General features: G+C 40.8%; 1 protein-coding gene across 2 annotated transcripts in view; it reads right to left on the bottom strand.

Moving 5' to 3' along the window:
• Positions 1-27,918, bottom strand: part of LOC127161171 (NACHT, LRR and PYD domains-containing protein 12) — a 68,172-nt gene that overhangs the window by 29,594 nt on the left and 10,660 nt on the right. Inside the window, exons 2-6 of one of the 2 annotated variants that reach the window (XM_051103818.1) lie at positions 23,866-23,964; positions 16,295-16,358; positions 15,980-16,093; positions 15,662-15,781; positions 13,788-15,572 (exon numbers count right to left, since the gene is read on the bottom strand). In XM_051103818.1, the coding sequence (XP_050959775.1) occupies positions 13,788-15,572; positions 15,662-15,781; positions 15,980-16,093; positions 16,295-16,323 (2,048 nt within the window). In that variant the 5' untranslated portion in view covers positions 16,324-16,358; positions 23,866-23,964. The remainder of the gene's footprint in view (positions 1-13,787; positions 15,573-15,661; positions 15,782-15,979; positions 16,094-16,294; positions 16,359-23,865; positions 23,965-27,918) is intronic. The other variant, XM_051103819.1, reaches the window with a different exon arrangement.

The following is a 27,918-nucleotide window of genomic DNA, read 5'->3' as shown; positions in this document are numbered from 1 at the left end:
ATTAAAATGCATATTTTTATGGAATACCCGTTTTATAAAAGCAAGCCTTGTGATTTTGTGGTTTAACTCTTAAAGTAAACCACAGCTTCATGGGACATATTGCTTCATTTACTAAATAGAACCCACTCAAAAGAGTCATTCATTTAATTACTCTAAATTCATATTGAATGCTATGTTATACAGCATTTGTATTAGCCTGGAATCTTTTTTATGTGCAATTTAAATGAGTAAATAGCCCTTGAACAGAAATAAAGTCAAGGGCTGTTAATATAATGAATATATATGTAACTTGGGTTGTTTTGGTGTTTTGTTCATGTTCTTGTTTTCATGTCTTTTATTTTGTAGTTTGATTTCATGCTGTTTGTGTCTTGCTTCCCTTGCCCTGTTGTACTCCTGCTATTGGTTCCCTTGTTCAATGTGTCATGTTCTCATTGGTTGTTCTAGTCTGTTTGCTCATTGGTTTGTTCATATCATATGACCTTCTCTGTTTGGTATATATAGCCCTCATGTTGCTATTGTCCCTTGTCTTAATGTAATATTAATGTAATATTGTATTAATGTAATATTGTTCATGTTCATGTTCATGATGATAATTATGTCATCTTTACTAACATATTGTTTTAAACGTGCTTTACTTGCTTGTTTTTTGTGGAACACAGTTTGTTCTTTCCATGTAATGGCATTCAATAAAGCCCAATAATTTCCAAGCTTTAAAAGGAATCACAATCATGATACAATTAGTCCATATGACTCATGTGTTATATTCCAGGCCTTCTGAAAAAATATGATAGGGTGAGAAAAACCTATACTTCTTTATCTGTCTGGGTGCTGTTCAGTTCCTTATTTTTTGTGCATTCTTATTTCCTTTTCTTGCATCCTGATTCGTAGGTCCTCTCTTAGAATGCAAAAAAAAAAAAAAAAGGAAACAAAGACAGGGTAATTGTATTTTTAAGTTAAAAATATTTTCGCTTACTCAAGTGTAATTGGAAAATGTAGTGTTTGTGCAGGTCTGCTGTCACATTCTGAGCTTGAAAATGACTGAATGCCATTGTGTGGAAAAGACTGATCAAGACGCATGAGAGTTTTTCACCAAACCTTAAAGTATGTGCTCAGAAAACTTTAAATACACAGCACAAGTCAAATGGGATCATTATGTGTTACTGTTGCTTCTTCTTCTTAAAGCTTGAAGCTGATCGCTGTTCACTGCCATAATATGCTTGAGCATGTGATCCAAAAGAGAGAAGATCAAAAGAACAACACCAGGGTGAGTAAGAAAAAAAAGGGTGAACTGAAAAAAAAAAATCATTTTGTGGTGAATTATTCCTTACACACTGAACTCAGAGGCTGTATGTTTTTTTTGGTCACAGTTGTCTCAATCCAATTTTTTCTCCATCTCTTTCCCACAAGTTTAACACAATTTTTGTTTAATTAAATAATGTACTGGTATGTGTGAGACTAGTAAATTATTTCTTATTTATGTTAACCCTTGCAAGTGTCTACATAAAGGATGATACATTCAGCCAGTCATATAATCTACATTCTTTATACTTTGCTTTAGGGTCCTGATCACCCTGTTAGGGTTTATTTTGTGATAACATCATCTGAATGGACATTTATTACATGGGAAGCAATGTAAGCATGTAAGTAAATAATTGTTGTGTATTAATATGGTATATTCTTCTCTTTTTTAGGCCTTGAGTCCATATGGGGTGAAAAATGCACAACTGTGCAGCCTCATCTGGACTGTAACCTACTGGCTGATATGACATTCTTCAATGGACTTCTTACTGACAACTACTGGAAGTGATGCACATATTTTTGAAAGCACAGATCACCTTTACAGAGAAAAAGTGTGAAGTACTCGGCTGGTCTTCGTCTGCCCACATGCAGTAACGTAGACCATTGATTTGAATTTGACTGAAGTCCTCATCTCATGTGAGTGAATATTATTTTAAACATTCTTAAATGACTGTTTATTTCTTGTAAATACATTTTGTATTATGTTTAAAACCGTTTAAATTAAAGGAACATCTTTATTAAGTAATGTTTTTTAAAATGATAGATTTAGTATAGAATACAAACATCTGCTTTTGCTTGTGTCAGATGTGTTTAAAAACATTTTAGGGATGTAGGCTGTATGATACTGTGTATTTAATTCTCAATGTTTTTGTAAAACAACACCCTTTTTACCTTGCCAAAATCAGCTCAGCAAAAATCATCCCATTCTAAGGGGTTGTTCCTTTAAATGCAAATGAGCTCTGCTCACCCCGCCCCTCTCTTCTCTGTGGAATGACGGTCTTGTTTACATTAGCCGCATTTAGCCGCTAAACTTCCTAACTACCACGTTATAAGGAAAGGCGATCGCAAAGATTCATTAAAAAAACGCTTATACTCACTTCTGCTGTAAGTGAAGCTGGATCATGAATGAGTCGCGCGAACATAGACGGATATATGTAGATCGGGAGGCGCATTCCATTCACAAACAAACGTAATCTACTGCATCTTCAGCGGCTCAGATGTCGGGAGTAAATGACGACCACTATGTTCATTATTACATCTTAGCAACACAACACCTCAATCGCTCAATCAGAGATATTCTTGTCTAACTTACATCCCTGTTCTGGCATCAAAACATGGAAAGTTACTGGACTGTGACAGCTGGTCTAAGGTAAGAGCTCATGTCAATCAGCTATCGCGGGAGCAGCCTCTGTGGGTGTGACGGCACACCGACAGGCATCTGAGAACGGCTCGATTTAAAAAAGGGCATATTATTTTTACAGATGAATTAAAAACCACTGCATGGATTTTTATCATTATAGGGTAGATTTGTACATACACTGCCAACAAACATTAATGTTCAAACAACACGAAAAAGTGAACTTAGCATCTGATGTCCCCTTTAAAGGTGCACTACTAAGCCATGTTTATTTGCTTTGCTGACCAAACAAACAAGATGTAAATGTAGTGTACATTTATGTGTTTATTTATTTTCTAAACATACTGTTGATTTCTGTAGAGATAAAACCGTTTTACAGTGGAAGTTACTTATTGCTCTTTTTTTTTTTTTTTTTTTTGTAATTTAAATTATGTAGTTCATTTTTACCACTCTGCAGTACTTTATTTCCAATATTAAAAAAAAAAAAATGTAGTTCATTTATGTAAAACATGTGCTTACATATGTTACAGTTTATATTCTCTTTCAAATATGATATAAGTGCTTTGGTAATCTTGAGGAGGAATCTTCCTTCTAAGAAGGTATTTCTCTGAGAAGCGGCAACATTCAAAAGAGCTAGCGCATACACAGATGGGATTGTGTGTTGGTATTTTAACATATGTTTTCCCTCCGTGCCATCCTGGTTGCGGCTTACCTTCCCAAACGATCAAACACGACGGTTGTGTTCAGTCTGAAGTTTGCTCACGCTGATACAGCCTTTGTTGTTGATTCATGTTTTGCTGGCGAGAACATGATCATGGACGCGCTTGCTCGCGAGCCGTGTGCTTTTCACGAAGCCGCGGCTCACCCTGACTGCTTTCCGCTACGGTCCTTCTATCTCCGGGTACGAGGCCGTTGCTAGGGGCGTCAGTGGCGAGTATTAGGAAGCACGGATGGTTTCGCCGGGTGAAAACCCCGCGAACCTCTCGCTCCTCGCGTCCCGCGGTCGAGCTTTCGGACGAGTTTGTTAGTCTGTCTCAGTACAGCTGACTTTCTTGTTCGGAGCTTCTAAATGGGCGGAAAAGGTTAGCGGCAGCATCGCTAGGAGGGCGTGTACTGTTTAAAGCTGAAGCTTCAGCTGAGCAAACCTCTGTGGAGCGTTGATTCTCAGTTGGAGGCAGACGCTAATATGGCGGTCATGGAAGGGCTGGTTAATAGACATCTGGGTAACGACCGGTATGCTCGTTTCCAGTGCCTGTTTTCCGAAGGTGCACGAGAGGTTGATGGTATCGCAGAAAGTCCGTTTAAAAAGAGAAAACGGGTGGGACGTGATAGTCCAACTTCTCCTCCTACACCATCCTCGATGGGGGTCCAGCGAGGGGGTTTCAGAGGTTCACAGGGGGCGGAGGGAGCGATTGAGGGCACTGCCCTCAATACGCCGCCGCTTGTTGGGTTCCTCCCATGACCCCCGTCCAGAGTCTGTAAGTTCTTTCCGGGCAAGGCTTGCATGGCTTCTGGACAAGCTGCGTCCGCCTGCTGCGATTCGATACGAGGGTGGTGCCAACCTAGAGCTGCGGGAACTGCGTACGATACCAATTACGCTCGGTAAGCTATGAGGTCGTGGCGCACGCTCTGGGGAGGGCGATGTCCACTTTGTTGGTCCAGGAACGCCACCTGTGGCTTCACCTGTCGGAAATGCGGGAAATTTGAAGTTCGCTCCCCCCCCATTTCCCAGGTCGGTCCTTCTGGCAACACCGTGATAACATTTGCACGCAAGTCCTTCACGGTGGTTAAGGAGCAGCTGTGGGTCAGGCTTCGGCCCTGTCCCCCGACTACTCCTGTCTGTCGTCGCCACGGACGGCCCCCTATAGAACTCCTGAGGCCCCGCGACAGCCGGGCCTCCGGCCAGACCCGCCCAACGGTCAAAGTTCTTGTGGGAAGGTGGCAACACCAGCTTGTCAGTAGGCTGGCTAGAACCCTCGTTAGGGCGCTAGCTTGTCCTCAGACAAGCAATGCAGAGCAGGTGGCCTAACTGACCCACCCGGATCCACTCTCGACCCGGGGATGAGAGGTGGATTCGGCACAACGGTTCTGACTGTCTGTCTCCACAGTCAGTCACGGCCGGGTCAGTATATAGGCCCGGTTATCCCGGTGATTTTGCAGCAATAGCCCTCCATTGACGGCTAGGTGCTGAGTCTGCAGACCAGGGTGGTTGGGCACTTACCTGGTTTCTGCGTGTTGGCAAAGACACACCGTGTCCTTGGGGCTTCTTCTCCAAGCACGATGCTCCTTGCCTTATTCAGCGACATCCCCATTCCTGGTACATCGGGTATAGTTCACTGAGACTGCTAGCTGAGTCCCTACGTGGGTGCGATCCCTCCCTTAGCTTCTCAAGAACTGACTTGGCTAAGCAACTCAGGTTGCAGGGCACCCGCTGAAGTCTATGGCATTTTCTCAATATCGACTCAGAGAAGGGCGAGAATGTTGTGGTTCTTAAGCAGGAATCGCAGCCCCCCTGGGAAGGGTGCGATAGAGCCTACCCCGGCAGCCAAAATGAGGGTAGGGGTTCTGCCCCTACTTCATTGTACCAGGATGGGTGGTCAACGCATGCCAATCTGAAACAAGAGCTTTTTTGAATCGGGCCCCCTTCGGGCGCCCATTCAAATGTTAGCCCTGGATATAGGGCTGGCATAGCTCTTGTGTGGTCAGGGTTTAAGATTGGTCGGTGGCGTTGGACCTGAAGGACGCATACTGTTATGCCTTTCCCTCCAAGACTCTGTCTTCAAGGGCGGGCTCATCAGTACAAGGTTCCCCCTGCAGCCTATCCCTATCGTCCCGCACCTTTACGAAGGTCAGGGGCTGCCCTCGCCCCCTCCGGGGTAGAGGGCATGTGCATTCTCAGTTATCTCTGTGACTGGCTGTCTTAGCACACTCACAAGGTGCGGTTTGCACTCTCAGGGATGTGGTTCTCAACCACCTGGCTGGATTGGGACTTCAGGTCTTCTGGGATGGCGTCCACCCAAGTTCCGTGGTGTTCTCACTATGTCGGTTCAGGGCCCCAACACCACGGTTCTTCGAGCAAAAATCGCAGTCCTTCTGGCGAAGGGTGCGATAGAGGCTGTCCCCTCAGCCGAGGTGAAGAAGGGGTTCTACAGCCCCTACTTCATTGTACCTAAGAAAGGTGGCGGTCTCAGACCAATCTTGGATCTGAGGGTCTTGAATCGGGCCCTGCTCAAGCTCCCGTTCAGGATGTTAACCCTCAAGCACATTCTCACGTGTGTCGGAGTTCAAGGTTGGTTTGTGGCCAGAGACCTGAAGGACGCGGGTTGCCTTTTTTCTCCATATAGACTCGGTCACTGTTTGCCTAGGACTGTGTACAGTCAGTGCTGTTGTGCGTGGGTGCACTCCGGGTTCACCACAGCGGTCTCCCTCATGTACCAGGGCTCCTGGGACATATGGCAGCTTCAGCCGCAGTTACGCCGCTGACCTGATCCATATGAAACTGCTGTAGCACTGACTTCATACCGAGTCCCGAGGTGGACGCGGCACTAAGCTCACATCGTGTGTACGTCACACTTTGTGTTGCAAACCTTCAGCCCTTGGGGACAAGCTAGTCCTGCGGGCAGGTTGCCCCTGGGACAGGTGTCTAGACGCGCTGTGTCGCAACAGTTGCTTCCAAGTCAAGCTGGGGTGCCGTGTGCAACGGGTTTGCAGCCTCAGGGTTCGGCTGGGCCCTCGGCTGCTTGGGCATTCTATCGCCTGGAGTTGTTGACAATACTTGGGCCCTGAAGGGATTCTGCCTCGGTCATGACAAACGTGTGTTGGTCGGCGCTGACAGCACAGTGACTGTGGCATACACTAGGAAGGTGTACGCTACTTTCACATATCACAACTCACCCGCCATCTCTTGCCCTGGAGCCTCAGGCTGTGGTGCGCCACTCACTGTCCGGGTGACAGGTTCGCCCGAGGTGAGTGGGGGCTCCACCCTCAGAGGGTCCGGCTGTTTTAGAGTCGATTCGGCCAAGCACAGGGGTTCTGTGTCTCACCGGAATCCACTCATTGCAGTAGGGTATACGGCCTGACCAAGGACTCCCTCGGTTCAGGTCCGTTAATACTCAGCAGACCGTACGGCTTACTCCCCAGTAAGCCTTCTTGCACAGACACGGTGCAATGTCAGGAAGGTTTCGAAATGGATTCTCTTGGTAGCTCGGTGTGGCCCAACGGAACTTGGTTCTCGGAGCGCGTGCTCCTACCATCGTTGCCTTCCTGACACACCCCCCTGAGAAGGAACCTCCTTCCTCAGGGGAGGGGCACAATCTGGCACCTGCGCCCAGATTTCTGGAGCTTCTTCTTTGGTCCCTAAATGCGACCAGGAAGCCTCCAGAAACCTTCCACCCACAGTGGGAAGCACCCTATACGGGATTGAGCCAGACGGTGGCATGCCCTGGGGTTGGCGCAGAGGTTCTTCCTAAGGGTAGAACCCACGGAGTTGCGGCATCAAATCTGTGCTATCCCTCCTCCAAGGAGGCCTGAATAGGCACCTTTCTGCTTCTATATCAGTACAGCCACCATGACTTGGTAGAAGGCAGATCGGTGGGGCACGCTTGGTAACACCACATCCCCTCTTGGTCTATCTGTGGTCCTCGGGCCTACAGTAAGACCCGTTGAGCCCTCAGCTGGGTGATTCGGTGCCCTCTCTCTGAGACGGCCCCCGGTAGTGCTCACCCCTGTTAAGAGCGGGAAACCTTCAAGCCCTCTCCATCAACGTTCGTGCCTGGAATTCGGGCCGGTGAACTCTCACGTTGTCCTGGGAACCCGGCCTGGATACATGCCCGTGGTAACCACCACTCCCTCTGAGCAGGTGGTAACCCTGCAAGCTATTCCTTACCAAGGGAATACCCCAACCTGATCCTATCATGCCCGGTCCGTGTCCCACGCATTACCTGGAACGTTCTCAGCACTTCAGACGTCCTGGTCAGCTCTTGTCTGTTATGGAGCACAGCGGAAGGGGAAGGCTGTCTCCAAACCAGGATCTCCCACAAAAAAAAAAAAAAAAAGGTGGATGCGATCTGTACGGCCTACCAGGCCGGGGGGGCTTACCTTGCAGCCTCATTAACAGACATCTTCAAGAGCTACAGGTTGGGCTACACCTATTACTTGCCAGTTTGCGCATGGAACCAGTGTCAGCTAGAGTTTCAATCGCAAGCTCTGGTCGGGTGTAGAGCTTGCTTAAGCGCTTCCCCTAAAATGGTGATTACGCTTCTAAGTTCAGTAGGTTTCCTGACGCGAACCCTGGACACCTTCTCCATCACTTGGCACTTCTGGACGTGGCGGAGTTCGGCGGAGGAACTCGCTGCAAAATCCCAACACAAGGTATGGTTACTTTACTAACTCTTGGTCGGATTTGTGCCCCGTATGTAGTGGCTCCTTATGTGGCCCCATATGTGTAATTCCACCTATAACTCTCTATGGTGCGGTGTTTCCCCTAATGACAGGTTTGTCTCTAGGATCTGAATTTGGTAGTCTCCCCTAGCGTGAGACCCACATCAGGTCCCATATCTAATGATATTCACTTTATACCCCCCCTCTGGGCAGGTTGTGAGCTCCGTAGTGCCTGTTACTATCTGCGCCCGGTCACTCGTGACGCGGCCAGACTTGTGGCGTGATTTGACGGGACCCCTAGTGTCGTACACTACTCGACACAACTCGGAGTGTACGACAGATAGGGAACGTCTCGGTTACGTATGGTAACCCTCGTTCCCTGATGGAGGGAACGGAGACGTTGTGTCTCCCATGCCACAACTCTGGACCGCCTCTGAGTGAGTTGAGACGCTCGGCTCCTCAGATCAGAACGAGTGAGCAGATGCACAGGCTGCCCTACTTGTACCCGGATGGCCGGGGCGTGGCCAGCTGTGAAATCTGCACACCCAATTTCATTGGCCTGTTTTCTATACTGTCAGAGGTGTTTGGGCTCTCAAGAGCGACCCCTAGTGTCGTACACTACTCGACACAACGTCTCCGTTCCCTCCATCAGGGAACGAGGGTTACCATACGTAACCGAGACGGTAGTATTTAACAGTTATTCTGTTTTTTATTTGGTAGAAGTTCATTGCACAACTTTTGTCATGTAATAACAATACAACCTGTTATGTAAAACAACCTACCTTAATAAAACTGTGGTTACTACAGGCATGGTTACTATAGTTTTATTAATATAATTGTACTATTAGTACAATATTACTATAGTAGAACCATTGTATCAAAACCATGGTTTTTAAAACCATGGTATGCACCAAAAATCCATGGTTACTATAGTCATGGTTTACTACAGTTTTACTAGTTTACTACAACATAACTGTAGTAAAACCATGGTATCAGAACCATGTTTTTTTTTTTTTTAAACCATGCTTCGCACCAAAAAAACGTGGTTACTACAGTCATGGTTAACTACAGTTTTACTATAGTAAAACCATGGTTAATTTTCATAAGGGTGATGATATCGCACGCGTGGTTTTGCGCAGCTTGTCAATGAACTACAGCTCTGTGTAGTTAAAGGTGATCTAAAAGCACACACACATGATGGAGATTTAGTACTGATTACAATGCCCTGACAGTACTCAAAAAGTTTGGAAGCAGCACCACCTTCTGGCCAAGTGTTTTAAACAAATTTCGAAAAATGCTAATAACCTTTGTTTACATTAGCCTATTGTAATGAAAATGGTCTTGAGATATTTGTCTTCGATTCCTGTCTGCCATTTTAATTAATGTACAAACCCTACTTTTTTAAACTAGACTAGCCCGATTTTCACTAGATTTGACTCAGATCATCTTCAGACCATGCTGGCAAAATGTTATGGATTTCGTGTCAATATAGAAAACCGTTTTCATTTAACGCATCAACAGATTTGCTGGAAAGATGCCAAACTGCATCCGAGGCTGTATCTCTGCAAAGCTTTAACATATTTGCACCAAACTTTGTATGTGCCATTGTCACATCACACTGACCACGACACATCAATTTGGTAACAGCGCCACCTATTGGTCATGAGTAATATACCATTCATTATTCATTGACATATTCAAACTATGACATTTTCAAAAATGCTAATAACTTTTGACTGCATTAATGTATTCTAATGAAACAGATCTCAAAATATTACTTGGGCCATTCTAAGAACATAGAACATAGATACCAAACTTGTGTATCATACCGTTGGTCTGATTTTCCCCAAAATTGAGTCCAATCAAAATTGAGTATTTTAGGCTTAATGCCAAAATGACTCTGAGGCTGTAGCCCTAGAAAGCTTTGACATAATGACACCAAACTTTGCGTGTGTCTGTTGCTCCATGCCATGCTTAGCTCCTCATTCTGCCTATTTTGTGCTTGGCCTCACAATTGTTGTCTGCAGCTATATTTATTATTGTCATTACTAGGAGCCAAGCACAGAAGGTGCGATGGCACCTATTGTATCCGTTTGAATTCCTATTCTTCATCTTCTTCTTTCACTTTGGAAGTCTATGGCAGCCCATAAAACCATTTGTGAGAAAGTTTGGCACTCTCATAGACAGTCCCAACATTAACCACAGCAAATTTCGAGTCTCTAACTCAAACGGTGTAGTGCCACCACTTGTTCAAAGTTTCACTCATGTTTATGCTAATAACTTTTGAACCATAAGGCACAGAAGCAAAATTATTTTTTCCTCTGAATCCTTGGGTCAAGACCAACAAATTTAAAAAATCATAAGGTTTAGTGTTTTCGCTATTTTTAATTGTTAGTAAAAACCAACTTTTTCGAACTTGTCCTAGACAGTTTTTCTGATTTTCACCCAAATTGGCTCAGACCATCTTCAGATCATGGTGGCAAAAAGTTACGGAAAGTTGATTCAAGTTGATTAGTCAAACTGTTTTTGAAAAATGTGCAAACGAATTCTACAAAAATGGAAGTGAGGCTATATCTCCACAACGGTTTGGCGTATTGAGACGAAACTTGGTATGTGTTATAACAAGCATAACACGAGGCCACCTGCAGTATCTCGGTGCAGTGCCACCTAGTGGTCAGGAGATATGGAAAATGGACATTTTTGCTTATACTTTCTGAATGGTTTGGCAAGAAAAAAACAAGACCAGACAAAACTGGTGTCTTTAGATTCAGTGCATCATGCTGAGTCCAGCCATACCCAATTTTCCCATGTCAGCCGTTTTGGGCTTTGGCCATTTTGAATTTTGTCAAAAAATGCTATATTTTACCAATCACTATCACTACAAAACTCGTATGTATCTTTGGCACCATGCCCTGACAGTACACAAAAAGTTTGGAGGCAGCACTACCTTGTCATCAAAAGTAACGAATTTGCTGGAACGATGCCAAACTGCATCTGAGGCTATATCTCTGCAAAGCTTTGGCATATTTACACCAAACTTTGTATGTGCCATTGTGACCTCACACTGACCACGCCACATTAATTTGGTAACCACCTATTGGTCGAGAGTGATAAATTCATTAACTATTAATTATGAAATTTCCAAAAATGCTAATAACCCCACTCTTCACCTTCTGCCCCCTCTCTGAGGCAGAAGTATCCAAACGTCTCCTCTCCAGCCATCCTACAACATGCCCACTAGATCCTATCCCCTCTCACCTTCTCCAAGCAATCTCTCCTACACTCTTACCAGCACTTACACACATTATCGACACATCTCTACTCACAGGCACTTTCCCCACTGCATTCAAGGAGGCTCGGGTAACCCCACTGCTCAAAAAAACGACATTAAACAGCTCACTTATAGATAACTATAGACCAATCTCTCTCCTTCTATTCATAGCGAAAACACTCGAACGAGTCGTTTTTAACCAGGTATCACTATTTCTTGCACAGAACAGTTCATTGGATGCTAACCAGTCTGGGTTCAGGAGTGGCCACTCGACTGAAACTGCACTACTACACATTAACAATTACCCCATCAAGTTCTGCCAGAAATCTTGGTGTAATCTTTGATGACCAGCTGACTTTCAAAGACCATAAAGCTAAAACTGCTCGATCTTGCAGATTTGCCTTACACAACATTAGAAAGATCAGGTCCTTTCTAACAGAGCAGGCCACACAACTTCTGGTACAGGCCCTGGTCATCTCTAGGCTGGACTACTGCAATGCTCTTTTAGCCGTTCTTCCTTCATGCACAATCAAACCTCTACAAATGATTCAGAATGCAGCAGCACGACTGGTCTTCAACGAGCACAAAAGGGCCCATGTCATGCCTCACTTTATCACCCTGCACTGGCTTCCGGTTGCGGCTCACATCAAATTCAAGACACTGATGCTTGCATACAGAACAGCCACAGGCTCAGCGCCCGGCTACCTCCACTCACTGCTACCAATCTACACTCCCTTCAGAACTCTGAGATCCACCAGTGAGTGACGCCTCACTGTACCATCACTAAGAGGCTCAAAATCACTTTCCAAAACATTCTCTTACACCGTTCCTGGCTGGTGGAATGATCTTCCCACTGCGATCCGGAACGCCAACTCCCTAACAACTTTCAAGCGACTGCTGAAAACTCATCTCTTTCGATACTATTTGACTTAAAAAAAAAAAAAAAAAAAAAAAAAAAAAAATCCTTTATTCTACTCGTTTCCCTTTCTAGCTTGCACTTATCTGAGCAATGCCTGTGTTATGGTATTATGAGCACTTCCTACGTCGTTTTGCCTCTTTAGGACAAATCGCTTGATGTATTCCCCACCTGTAAGTCGCTTTGGATAAAAGCGTCTGCTAAATGAGTAAATGTAAATGTAAAATGATTGCATTAGCCTATTGTAATTAAATTGGTGTCAAAATATTCCTTGGGTCATAACAACATGCATACCAATTATGCTATAGTTGACTGAACTTCCTGTCCGCCATTTTGATTTATGTTAAAAACCTACTTTTTCGAACTCATCCTAGTTCGTCCGATTTTTCACTAAAATCGAGTCAGATCATCTTCAGACTGTGCTTACACAAAGTAATGGTTATTGTGTCAATAGACAAAACCGTTTTTTTTTGTATAGCAATGCAACAAATATGAGCCATGATGCCAAAATGACTCTGAGGCTTTATCTCTGAAAAGCTCTGACATATTGACACCAAACTTTCTGTGTCATTGTCACCTCACACTGAACACACCACATTATTTTGATAACAGCGCCACCTATTAGTCAAAAGTGATAACCCATTAAATCACATTAATTGTGGTTTGGATGTTATTTTTCACCTGTTTTGACTGAAATTATCTTAAAATGGCTTCAGTTACGTATTGCTTCAGTTGCTCTGATGCTTGCTACCTTGCTTGCCTAGTGTTTGGCCCCATAATTGGTGCTTGCAGCTATATTCATTACTATTATTGTTATTATTTATTAATGTCAGACGTTTCAGTCCCTTGTTAAATTTTTTTAAGTTAAATAAACTAACTGTTAATTCAAACAATACAAAATAATTCTGTTGTCATTTATGAAATCTACGGCCAGCAGTGCAATAAATTATTTAATGCTTGACAGAGGCAAAGAACCACCTTGCCTCCAGTGGATGTTCATTGTAATGAGCATATACACTGACCAAAATTATAAAGTCTTAGATCTTTGAGTTCAGCTCATTAAAAATGGGGGCAAAAACAAAAGTGTTGCATTTTTAATTATGGTCAGTGTATTTCATGTGTTGATATTTCATATATGTACACATGTTAAATTTGTGTATAGGCACAGAGGAATTTGCTGCCCATCATAAATCAAAACCTGTTAGAGACAGTGTTTGGAGGAGATCACCTGAAAAATGTGACCAAACGGGCGATATTCGTCTGTATTTGCAATACACAAAGCTGTGGCTCAGTTGCTCATAATAAACACTGCCAGTGTGAAAGCTCAATGAGAAAGCTACTGATCCTGCACTGCAGGTTTTGCACTGCCTCTGCAGATGTCACATAGCCTGCACAAAAACCTCCTCAGCTAGTTTGGTGAGTCTCACACACCTCTCCTGCTCACTGCAGGAAATGTGTCTCTGTGAGACTGTTCCCATTTTGTCTCTTTTGTAAGAAAACACCTCCTAAAATCATAAATGCGATCATGTTTTGAAAGTGAAGTGATTGTTTTTAGTGTTACTTACCGAACTGATCTGGATTCTTTAACCACAGGTAACAGATTCTGAAGAACATCATCTGCTGTATGTTGTGCTCCAATAAACTGTTTTAGATCAAAAATATCCATCTTCTGCTCTGATGTCAGCAACACATAAACCAGAGCTGACCACTGTGAAGAGGAAAGTTTGGTTTCTCTTATTTTTCCAGCCTTCAGATAATCTTGGATCTCCTGCATCAGTGAATCATCACCCAGTTCATTCAAACAGTGGAACAGATTGATTGATTTCTCAGGACAGCGATTCTTCCTGATTTTCTGTTTGATGTACTCCACTGTTTCCTCTTTGTTGTAGGAGCAGTTTCCTGTTTGTGTCAGGAGTTTTTGTAAGAGAGTCTGATTGGACTCCAGTGACAGACCCAGAAGGAAGTGCAGAAAAAGATCCAGATGTCCATTCTCGCTCTGTAAAGCCTCATCCACAGCTCTCTGATGCAGCCCAGATAGCGAATTATATTTCTTCTGGTTAAAAATCTTATACAACAGATTTTGTTTGGTTTGGTCAAAGACATTAATGTTGTTGATTGTAAAGGAGAGGTGCACATATAGAGCTGCTAGATGTTCCTGAAGGCTCAGATGAACAAAGCTGAAAACCTTCTCCTGATACAATCCCAACTCTTCTCTGAAGATCTGAGTGCACAATCCTGAGTACATTGATGCTTCTGTCACATCAATGCCACACTCTCTCAGGTCTTCATCATAGAAGATCAGGTTGCCTTTCACAAGCTGCTGAAAAGCAAGTTTCCCCAGTTTGAGAATCATGTCTTCATCTGTCATGTTCTTCTCATAGTCCTTCTCATGTTTGATGTTGGTCTGATAGATCAGGAAGTGTGTGTACATTTGAGTGAGAGTCTTGGGAATCTCTCCACTCTCTGCTTGACTCAACATCTTCTCTAAAACAGCGGCTGAGATCCAGCAGAACACTGGGATGTGACACATGATGTAGAGTCTCCTTGATGACTTCAGGTGTGAGATGATCCTGTTGGCCAGACTCTGATCACTGATTCTCTTCCTGAAGTATTCCTCCTTCTGTGGCTCATTGAAGCCTCGTACCTCTGTCACTCGATGGACACACTCAGAGGGAATGAGATCAGCTGCTGCTGGTCTGGAGGTGATCCAGATGAGAGCAGAGGGAAGCAGATTCCCCACAATGAGGTTCACCAGAAGCATGTCCACTGAGGCTGATTGAGATATATCACACAGTTTCACTTTGCTCTTAAAGTCCAGAGACAGACGACACTCATCCAGCCCATCAAAGATGAACAAAACTTTATATTCATTACTAGATATTTCCATTTCTTTCGTTTTAGAGAAGAAAATGTGCAGAAGATCAGGAAGACTGAGTGTTTTGTCCTTCATTAAGTTGAGCTCTCTAAAAGGAAGTGGAAATATGAGCTGGACTTCCTGATTCTCTTTCTCTGCAGCCCAGTCCAGGATGAATTTCTGCACAGAGACTGTTTTTCCAATGCCAGCGACTCCCTTTGTCAGCACAGTTCTGATGGCTTTGTCTTGTCCAGAGAAAGGTCTAAAGATGTCATTGCATTTGATTGTTGTGTTCTCTGTTGCTGTTCTCCTGGATAGTGTCTCAATCTGTCTCACTTCATGCTCATTATTGATCTCTCCACTCACACTTTCTGTGATGTAGAGCTCTGTGTAGATTTCATTCAGCAGTGTTGGGTTTCCCTGCGTCGCTGTTCCTTCATACAGACAGTCAAACTTCTTCATCAGATTTGATCTAAATGTGTTGAGGACTTCATGGCTGTTAAAAAAGTCCACATTATTACATGAGTTAATAAGCAAATAATGTATTATGTATTCTGCATCATATATCTTGTAGAAATGTTATACCTGTGACCAGGCTGTGTATCTTGACACTTGAATTGAACTTGAGAGTTCAAAACCATAGACCCGTCACTCTTCTTAGTCACACAGCTGGACTCCGCTTCTGATCTCTTCTGCTGAACTGGACTAAAACAGAGAGAGTTTAAAGTTAATCCTTTATAAAATTATATAATATATATGTATATAATTATAAAATTTACTTTAAAGAGAACTTTATTATCATTTCATACACTGTTTATACAAAACATTGTGAAACTACTGTGATTATATATGATAATATAATACAATTAATATACAATTATATTTTCATACAAATGTATTTACCTGAGACCAGGCCATGAATCTCCACTGTTAAACTTTACTGGCTGAATCATAGATTCGTCACTCTTCATAGACACACAGCTGGGCTCTGCTTCTGATCTTATCTGATAAACTGGACTAAAACATAGCAGATTTATTCCTTTATGATAAGAATCACACTAATAAGATAATCATCTTAATATACTTAAAGGCATACTAAAGAGGTATTTTTTTTATCAAAATCACTTGAGGAGCTTTCAGATATTAAATGTTAAAAAACTTCCACAGAAATACTTTTTTCCCCTATAAGATAAATCTTTAACGTGTTCATTAAAGTACCTGCATCCTGGAGAAAAATCTTCATCCATGATAGATCTGAACAGTTTGATCTCCACCACTTACTCTAGATGGAAGTGATAAACAGTAACATTTTTATAAAACATTCTATTAAACATTTTTAAAAATTCTGTATCACAAAGAATCAATTCTGTCTGTTTAAAATCGCAAAACATCAACTTCTTACATTTACATTGACTTTTATACCATTCTCGTCATGTCACTCAATCTTAAGCCAAATTCACATGGTATTGATTTAATTGCTGCAGTTCATTAGTTAATGGTAATAGCTTAGCAGCATACACAGTACAACAGGCTCTTTTGAGATGCATGGGCGCTGCACAGAATGATCTGCGCATTACATCAAACTACTGTGAGCGCAATTCTAAAGCATTAAGAGTTGTCTGCTTTCCAATCGCTCTCGTGGTACTTTGATGACTGTACCACACTGCAAAAAAAGGCTTATCTTACTTAGTATTTTTGTCTTGTTTCTAGTCCAAATATCTAAAAATCTGCAAATCAAGATGTGTTTACTAGATAAGCAAAAAGACGTAAGATATTTAGTCTTGTTTCCTGGCAAAAAAATAAATAAACTAAATGCATTTTGGTTAAAAATAAATAAAACTATGTGCCAGTGAGGTAAGAAAAATAATCGTTTTTCAAGAGTAGTATTACTTACCCCACTGGCAGGCAATTTTACTTACATTTGAGGTCATGCATATGTAAACTAGGAGTTGTATGCTACATGTCTGGTTATTTGAAGGATGAGACAGGGCGGAGATGCATTTAAGCACAATATTCCTCCGACTAGAATTTGTAAATTGAATTTTGCACAGGTTCAGGTGCTGCACCTTTTTTTAATGAGCTGGAGCAAACAATATGTTGTACATTGTGAGCAATATAGGGGATACATTCAAGTCCCGGGGGGATATGTCAAGTTCAGAATAAATTATAACAATGCTATATTAGAGTCCTTTTAGTAGAAGAAATGAAGTCCTACACTCTCTGTTGCATGTCAAGTCAAGTCCCCTTTATTTATATACTGTCTTTAACAATACAGAATTGTGACAAAGTGGCTGTACAGTATTAAATAGGAAATAGTGCATCAATAATGCAAAAGGGCAACAGTAAACACTCAATTTTCAGGTAAAGGCAGTTCATCAATGGATTCAATGATGTCATCATCTAGCTCAGTTCAGTTCAAATAAAATACAATATCGTGTAAAGAAAAAGTGTCCCTGACTAAGCAAGCCAAAGGCAACAGCGACAAGGAACCAAAACTCCATCGGTGACAAATGGAGAAAAAAACCTTGGGAGAAACCAGGCTCAGTCGGAGGGCCAGTTCTCCTCTGGCCAGACGCAGAGGACTCATGTCAGCTTGATCACAGTAAACACATTTAAGTACATTTTAAAATATATACACAATCTAAGACAGGGCTATTAGCTTTGCTTTATGCAAGTTAAATTTCTCTTATAACAGGTTGTAACAACAGGCAACATTAATTTAATTTACATCATTATATCAATTATAAAATTTTGAAAAAAAAAAAAAAAAGTTTACAGAATATTAGAGTGTAACATGTTACAATCTTGTAATCCCTATTTGCCCATAATTAATCATGCTTGTTGAGTGCTTCATGATTAATATAGTATTGTATGCTTACTTTCATTAATATGGAAGTTGCTGAAGACTTGCTTTGTTACAAATTTTACACTACTAGACAACTTCTCATACTGTCCTTGCTTTCCCATTAGCTAAATTCAAACATAAGCAAATAATATAAAAAAAAAAACTTACAATCAAATGGAAACATGTAAAACAAAAAATAAAATCTGCTTTCACTTGTATTTTGCCAAACTTAAAACAAAAAAAATCACATTATAGTTTTTTGGTTGTGAGAGTGACTAGAGAGGCCATTTGCGGTAACATTTTTTGGTAAATTCAAAAGAGATTCATCAAATTTTTGGTAACATTTTATAATAATAATAATGAGTCATATAATGTAATTTAGATAATTTAAAAATGTTAATTATTAATTAACATTTACTAAACATTAATATACATTTGTAGATGATTAATAAGTGATATGCTAACATGCCAAATGTTTTTTAAAATGTTTTTGGTAACCATGTAATGATCATATCATGCATAATTGATTAAAATTTCTTTATTATAAATCACTTATTTTCAGTTTTTTCCCTGTAACATTCAGATTCATTCACATTATGTTGTTCTAACATTTTATCATGCTTTTCAAAGTTGTTAATTGTTAAAAACTATTTGTAAATACAATTGTGTGAATTAAAAAAAAACAACACATCCAAGTCACAAAGACCTTACTACAAATCTTATAGAGTTTGTGGACTGTGAAATAATGAAGGGTTTTAGTTTAAGTTCATTTATTTATAAAGCACATTTAAAAACAGCCACAAGGCTGACCAAAGTGCTGTACATAAAAAATCAAATCCTATAATCTCACATAAAACAGAAAAAAAACATGAATTTAAAAGACCAAAGGAATGACAGACAAATATTCTGAAAACAGAGTAATAATCAAAGCCATACTACAATGAAGTGAGAAAGGTGTATTAAAAGGCCAGATTGAAAAAGTGTGTTTTTAAAAGGGACTTGAAAATGAAAATGGTAGTGAGTGATTTTCTTTTGTTGTTTGATTAACATTTATAATGCAGTCAGCGATGGCAGGTTTACGCTGCTGTCGCCTTAAGATCTGACGCACAGATCAAATATTTTGACGTATCACTATTTCTACCAGCTGTTCAGGTTTACTTAGGACAAAAACCGCCTGCATTTACATCAGTATTCTCCGAGACGAGCATGTGTGTAGCAATAAACAGAACCTAATAGAATTTAAGCAGAAGAGAACTCGCCATTCGCGCATTGACTGAGAGGTGCGTTCTGTGAGCGTGTTTTGAATGTGTACGTACATAAACCCGTCGGCTTTCAAGTAGCCTACTGGACAAGACTTAAAAACACATGTAAATACTAAATATCACTTTCGTGATAATGCATCAAGTCAGTAATATTTCCGGCAACTGTGCCTGGACTCGTTTGAAAATATTCAGAGTCTGAAAGGCTCCAGTCGAGTCAAGTCCGAGTAAAAATGCATCCGAGTCCATGACAAGTCAGAGTCCGCTAAAAAAAAATGTACTCGAGACCAGACTTGAGTCCTTGTACAAGTCCGAATACCCCAACTCTAGAAAATGGATGGTGCAACTCTAATCTCTAGCACCTGCCCTCATAAAATAAACTCACCTGCCTGTAGTAAGATTAGGGTTAAAGCAGAATTCTGCAGGGCTGCAGCTTTCCAGGACTGAAGTTCACCACCCCTGCTCTAGTGGCAGATTGATAGCCGAGGCCCATCAACAGAAAAACCTTGATTCCCTCTACATTTAAGCCTGGACTGACACAGGAAGATCTGTAGGCTGATAAACTGCCCAGATCTAGGCTGGTAGCCTGAGAATGATCAGTAGGACTGAAAACAATCACCTCAGTTTTATTTCAATTTAATGTTAAAAGGTTTGTGCTAACCAAATTTTAACCTCATGTAAGCACATTAGTAAAGTACTAAGTGCTGAAGAATCATTTATTTTAATAGGTAAATAAATCTGGGTATCGTCAGCCTAAAAATGAAAAGACACCTCATGCCTTCTTAGAATGGAACCCAGAGGAAACATGTACAGGGAAAAAAGGGAGGGTGCCAATCAGTGTTGGGCAGTAACACTGTAATTTGATTTTTAAGTAACGGAATAATTTAACGCGTCACAATTTCCAAATTAGTAATTAGAGTATAGTTACAAGCATGCGTTAGCGCTGCATTACATCATTGCAGATGGAATGTGTTTTATTATCTAGATAGTAAAAAGGGTGTTGGCTAGCGATGTCCTACCTGAGACCAAATTTGACTGGTAAGCACCTATGAGGTAGATACTACCAATGAAAATAAAGTCAGCATAGAGAAAGGAAAGTACGCATTCTGTAGCTGGAAATACAAGCATTATTTTGAGTTTATTTCTGTCAAAGGCAAGAACATTATTGTGTGTTGTCAATTAGAGGGTAAGAAAATGACTTTCAACCGTGAAAAACTCCATATCCAATTTAAAACAGCTGAAAAGGCAGCACGGCACATTAAAACTTCTCGAGAACATACCGGGTGCGAAGTGCAATGCATCAATTCTGTTGTCTTCACATGAGTCTCTGCCCACCTGCACTCACCCATCAAGTCTTGTCCCTGCCGCTCTTTGTTGTGTCAAGTCCAGCGGGAGTGTAGCAACAGAAAGCGGCACGGGGCAAGACTTGATGGGCAAATGCGGTACGGGCGGGCAGAGACTCGTGTGTGTGGGATGCGGTAGAATAAAATGATTTGTGGGACTCCCGCAAAATAGAAATATCTAAACATTATGAATTTCTATTCATGTATTGCACAAAAGCAACAAAAACAACTCATAAAAAACAAAACCAATTAATACGTGTAAGCACAGGCAGAATTTCTATTTATAATACATGTTTACAGCGTTGAACAATGTTGATTTCTGGAATGGACAAGCAGAGAATCCACTCACCGCTTGAAATGCTATGCATTCTGCAACCACGCATGCAGCAGCCTATTGCTTTTAGTAAAAATAACAGTGGTTTGTGAATGTTGATGCCAATATCGAGCCTTGAGGGAGGCCACAGGTGAGATGAGCAACGCAGAAAGAAAAATTACCTAATTTGACAAAAACTTTCTGTCAGATAAAAATTACTGAAAACTGACTTCACATACAGGTGCATCTCAATAAATTAGAATGTCGTGGAAAAGTTCATTTATTTCAGTAATTCAACTCAAATTGTGAAACTCGTCTATTAAATAAATTCAGTGCACACAGACTGAAATAGTTTAAGTCTTTGGCTCTTTTAATTGTGATGATTTTTGCTCACATTTAACAAAAACCCTTCAGCTCATCTGCATTTTTTGGTCTCTTGTTTCTTATTTTCCTCTTGACAATACCACATAGATTCTCTATGGGGTTCAGGTCTGGTGAGTTTGCTGGCCAGTCAAGTACACCACCACCATGGTCATTTAACCAACTTTTAGTGCTTTTGGCAGTGTGGGCAGGTCAAATCCTGCTGGAAAATTAAATTGGCATCTTTAAAAAGCTGGTCAGCAGAAGGAAGCGTGAAGTGCTCTAAATTACTTGGTAAACGGGTGCAGTGACAAAAAAACACAGTGGACTAACATCAGCAGATGACATTGCACCCCAAATCATCACAAACTGTGGAAACTTAACACTGAAGTTCAAGCAACTTGGGCTATGAGCTTCTCCACCCTTCCTCCAGACTCTAGGACCTTGGTTTCCAAATGAAATACAAAACTTGTTCTCATCTGAAAAGAGGAATTTGGACCACTGGGCAACAGTCCATTTCTTCTTCTCCTTAGCCCAGGTAAGATGCCTCTGACGTTGTCTGTGGTTCAGGAGTGGCTTAACAAGAGGAATACGACAACTGTAGCCAAATTCCTTGACACGTCTGTGTGTGGTGGCTCTTGATGCCTTGACCCCAGCCTCAGTCCATTCCTTGTGAAGTTCACCCAAATTCTTGAATCGATTTTGCTTGACAAGCCTCTCAAGGCTGTGGTTCTCTCGGTTGATTGTGCATCTTTTTCTTCCACACTTTTTCCTTCCACTCAACTTTCTGTTAACATTCTTGGATACAGAACTCTGTGAACAGCCAGCTTCTTTGGCAATGAATGTTTGTGGCTCACCCTCCTTGTGAAGGGTGTCAATGATTGTCTTCTGGACAACTGTCAGATCAGCAGTCTTCCCCATGATTGTGTAGCCTAGTGAACCAAACTGAGAGACCATTTTGAAGGCGCAGGAAACATTTGCAGGTGTCACCATATTCTAATTTGTTGAGAAAATTGGTGTTTTTTTGTTAAATATGAGACAAAATCATCACAATTAACCCTCTGGGGTCTGAGGTGATTTTGGGCCCTTTTAGATCTTTTGACATGCCCTGACATTTGTGCTTATTTCAGCTACTTATAACATGCTACTGGTCAACAATATATTTTTTTGTATTCAGCACAAACGGTGCTACAACATGTTAGCAAGATGGATGTCTAAGACATGTTTTGTAATAGAAAGCAGTATGCGAGGGAGGTATAACGGCCATGAATATTTAGTGATTCACCTGAATGAGGGAATGCATGCCACCATCTTATGTACCCGTGTATACGGGGGAGTGGCTTGGCATGCAAATTCCATTCACAGAGCTTATTTTATCATAGCCATAGAGTATCAGTGAAGAATAACATCTGATGTTGGTACAGTGCTCTCAGAACAAACTTTGAAGAGACTCCAGTGAAAATCAGCAAGATTTATCTGCAGATATCAGATCACTAAAAAACAATAACAAAAAACATCTCTGAGCATGTTAATATCAGAAGCATCTGTATATAATGAGCTTGTAGTCATAGATTCACGCATGCTTTGGACTATCTATAAAGGACATTTTATATCTGAGAAACAAATTATCGTTTAGCCCGTTATAAAACTCTATTTGGGAACAGAGTATTAATAATAAACATGATCTAGACATTCTTAGACTCGTAGTTGTTATGTTTAAATTACACACTGATTGTATGTGCTAACATTAGCCTCTTAGCCAATTTAAACTGTTGAACTGTAGTGTTTGATGTCCGCCTTACAACATAAAGGTATTTTGTGTTGTTGTAAACAAGTTTCTACACCCTCCATGTTCAGGACGGTTCACGTTAAGTTCAAGGTTTGGTCCTCAGTTCGTTTTTGGACCTTGTTTGTTTGTTAGTTAATTTGTTTATTTGTTTGTTCAATACTAAATACCAGGTATTTCAAGTAATACGCGTCATTCTACAATGCAACTTGTTACGGGTGACATGAATATGGGTTATTGATCTTAAGTAGTTTTTCTGATGAATAATGTTGTAAATATATTTATTTATGTAAGTACTGGGGGGATAGAAATGGTCTGTAAGTGGATTTTAATTTTAAAAACCTGATATTTTGTACATCTTATCTTGAAATGTGGTTTAGGGTTAGTTAATAATGGCTTTATTAATAACAATGGCTTGTTGCTTTGTTGCAGGTGGAGCTATCTTCTAAAAAATCGTATATCCGAGACACTCACTGCACTTGTGAAGATTGGGGCACTGTAATCATCTACTGGGACTACTTTACACACTGGCTCACTACCTAAAAATGGGGCATAAATCTGTACCACCAAGAAAAGTAAAACCTTTATTCCTCAAACATGGCATGTGCCATCAAGAACATTAGGTCTAAAGCCAAAGCAAATCAGCACAGTATCAGTTTCCAAAGTAAAACCACCAAATAGTAGTACCCACAGAGTAAAACACACAAGTTTGGGAATTCTCCCAAATGTTTACTGCCCAGTCCCTGTCCCATTGCCCTGTGGTGAATCTGAAGAGAATCTGAGGGAAAACCATAAAAACCTCAGGCAGCAGAAGCCACATGTTGAAATTATTAACTGCCAGTGACCAAAAAAAAACATGTCACCACAGAGTTCAGCGACTTACCTTTAGGGTCTGTTTTATCCTAGCAGTTACCCCAGCAGACTGTGTCTTTTGAAGAGCACTCTACACTGCCTCTTCCTCCGCAACCATGCTCTTACGCAACTGTGTTAAACCAGAAAGAACATGATTTCTATGGAGGTCTGATAATTACACCAGAAGATTCACTACACCTGGAAAGTGGAACCAGGGACCAAAGCAGCACTACTTGGCATCGGCTACGTGCAGAGAGGATCACATCAACATCTTTTAAGCGAGTCTGTTCTAGAGTTAAATACTTTGAAAAGTTAGCCGCTGTCCAAAGCTATGAAAAGAGGAATACAACTTGAGCCCGCTGCAGAATATGAAAAACTCACCGGAAACAAATTATTTTCCTGTGGTTTAATAATTAATCATCATGCCCCTCACCTAGGAGCTTCACCTGACAGGAAAGTAGTTGACCTTACAGCAGATCCTGTCCATGGTCTTCTTAAGATCAAATGCCCAAACAAAGACAGCTTCAAAAGCTGCTCATATTTGACAAATGCAGCAGGGAACTATACTACTATCAAATTGTTGGACAAATGGGAATTAGTGGTTTACCTGGTGTGATTTTTTTTTATGTGACCTTGAACGTATCTATTTCAACAAAGATGAATGGGAGGAGCTGATTTGTAAGCTTGACTTTTTTTTTCAACTGTTTCTTACCTGTTCTGTGCAACAAGAGAGTGTAAATAGAAACAAAGCCACAAATTACCTTTTGCAGTGTATTGAATTCTTAAAGGGATTATTTATCCAAAAATGAAATTTAGTCATCACTTGCTTACTGATAAGTTTTTCCAAACCTGCATGAATATCTTTTGTCTGCTGAACACATGAGATACTTTGAGAAATGTGGGTAGCCAAACAGTTGGCAGTAGCCACTGCCTTTCCAAAGTATGGAAAAAAACACCATAGAAAGAAATTCATACAGGTTTGGAACAACTTTATGGTAAGCAATTCTGCCCTACAAAGGCAAAAGACCTTAACTCGCTAGAGTGTGAAAATGAGAAAAATTACTTTAAAGTTTTTTATTTGTCCAGCCAAATTAATTATAGGTAGGACACTGGAAATTTGGCAATTAGATGTTTTAGCAATGAAAATTATCTACATTAAAAAATTGTGAGCTCAAACTTGATTTTTACCCCTATTTCGAAGTTAGCGTACTCTGCCTTTGCATGTCTTTGCAAAAAGTGAGAAGTCACACCAAAGCAAAATGCGGTAACTTCCTCTGTGTACCACTAGAGGGAGCCTGAGTACCACTACTGGTACTCGTACCACAGTTTGCTATGCTCAGTAACGTAAGAGAACGCTAGACATAGCATAATAGTTTTTATATTTATATTGTTCGTAAAGGCAAAACACCATGTAACTCCCAGTCGGCATTGTAACTTTTTACTGATGTGTGGCTAAACAAAGGCAAAGAGGGGTAACTGGTGATATAAGGTGCTCTGTCTTGGTTTCTCCAGGGGTTTTTGAAGTTACTGTTAAGACAATTCATTATTTTCTCAGAAAAAACAACTAAATTGACTCAAGATACTTATACACATGATAAAGGATGTCTTGAATGTCCCAAAAATATCAATAACTAATTTTTGACCAAAATCGAAGTTAAGGTCTTTTGCCTTTGCAGGGCAGAATTTATGACCACATTTCAAATTTGGATAAACTATTCTTTTAAAATGTTAAATACATTGCATTCTCTGTGACATAGTCATTCATGTGTCATGAAAAACTTTTTCCTGTAAAACAAACATCTTTATAAAGTGTAAATATGACAAATGAAACTGGATTCCAATGAAATGCGGAAATGTTTTTTATTGTTTTTTTAATTCTCTCAAACTTCAGAAAATATCTGTCTGAAAATATTAATATTACAAATGATAATATAACAAGAAAAAAAATTAAAAAAATCTTAATATTTTTTAATATAAAAGATTAAAAAGAAAAACATTTTTATGTATATATGCAGCATTACATATTTATATATAAATACATAATTTAAAAAATGTATGTCTTTCAATAATATGGTATGTAAAAATTTTGTATATTATAAAATTGTAGCATTATATTAAAAAAATAGTATAATAGATATACAAATATATAAATTTCACTTGAATACATGTGGGACATTTAAATATTCAGTCAAAACAGTGGACCCTGAAAATTTGTGAGGATGCCACATACAGTCCAGAGCTGATTTACCAAACCAGCCAATGAGAGTGGAATCACCCGATCTTGTGTTCTTTGTAATCTATACAAAATGGAGACATTTAACCTTAGTTGTTGTCATAAAATGTCTAGGTTACATCTGTAACCCTCGTTCCCTGAAGGAGGGAACTGAGGCGTTACGTCAATACTGACGTATTTGGGGTTTCACTTGGAAGCCCAATCACCTCTGAGCTTAAGAAAACAGGCCAATGAACATTGGCGAGTGGAATTTGCATGCCAAGCCACTCCCCCATACACACGGGTATATAAGATGGTGGCGTGCATCCACTCATGCAGGTTTACGCTGAGGAGCCGAGATGCAACCCGACATTCAGTGCAGTTCAGGATTGTGGCAGGAGGACGTAACGTCTCCGTTCCCTCCTTCAGGGAACGAGGGTTACAGATGTAACCTAGACGTTCCCCCTCAGTCGTACACTACGACATTACATCAATACTGACGTATTTTGGGTCTCCTCTGGAAAACGCCACAATCACGTTACGTCGTTGAGGAACAGATGGTGGCAGGCAAGCGTGTCAGGACAAATGAAGCTCAACACGTAACCTTCCCAATGTCCTGTAAACCAGATAATGGCCCACCAGGGGTGCCAGGTATCTGAAGCAACCGTTGGGGGGCGAAGCACAATGAAGAATTTTAAGCCATGTGGGAATTGGGTAAAATAAATATCTGTTAAGGTACTAGGGGAAACACGCTGGGATAAACCGTGGAGAAAAAATACTGAGATATTATGCCACGACCTCCAGGGGGTGAAGGAGACCCCCTGTTGGAGCACAATCATGGACTACTCCGTCCTAATCCGGACTGCGGGAATGGAGGACCCTGAGTTCCCTGAAGGGAACAACTGGGAGAAAGCGCACGGATCCGTAAGGAATGGCGCAGCAAGCCGACACCGAGCCGTCCTCCCGCAAATGACCTGAAGTTGCACAACGCACGGGAGGAATGGATCCTTGAATGTAGGTAGGTTTCATAAAAAATAAAACACACACACTCACACAAAAACAACAAAAAAAAACATTTTGAGCAAAAATAAGCACCGCCTCCGCAGAAGAAGATTGACATCACTGCCTGTTTAGCCCTACCCACTGATTTGCGCATGTAGTGTTTATGAAAGATGCGTAGGTGCACAGGTCTACGCCGAAACCAAACAATAAATATTGCTCTGAAGACAACAAGATGCTGTGCAGTATTTGCCCAATGTTAGGAAAAAGTGAATGAACTTTACTTTTATTGAAGATCCAGACTGCGTCAGTAAGAACTCTGCCTTTTATTCACTTAATTTTATCGCAGATTCATTTACAAATAACGTACAATTCGACACGGGATTTCAAAGAGATTGAAACTAAAAGACGATGCTGTGCTGACTATATTGGATCTGACAGTCATGATTCAACAAGCGTGAGTAACTGTTTTCATTACGTGGTCACTATTGCTTTGTCTGTTAAACAGATCATTTGACGTACTAAGTATTTATGCATTTTTAACAATCACAGCAGTGTCCATCTGTGAAGGACGTGGACTGTCAAACATACATTTGACCCCCTTTATCATAGAACGCTCTGCTACATTTGGCTTAAATGTAGCAGAGCGTTCTATGATAAAGGGGGTCAAAACAGGAAATAGCCTATAACTTAAAAAGTATAATGTATTTTGATGTAAAAATATTAATAACATTATAAGTAGACAGTAGAGAACAGAACAAAATAAAAAACAGAGGCAGTTTATAACCTCTTAAATTTAATCTCATTTTCAGTAAATGGTTATGTAAACAGCTGTTGACAATTGTCAAGAATATCAAAATCAACCGCGGGCGG

This window comes from Labeo rohita, unplaced genomic scaffold, assembly GCF_022985175.1.
Source record: "Labeo rohita strain BAU-BD-2019 unplaced genomic scaffold, IGBB_LRoh.1.0 scaffold_57, whole genome shotgun sequence".
In the NCBI taxonomy this organism is placed as follows: Eukaryota; Metazoa; Chordata; class Actinopteri; order Cypriniformes; family Cyprinidae; genus Labeo; species Labeo rohita.
This window is presented reverse-complemented; position numbering and strand designations above follow the sequence as displayed.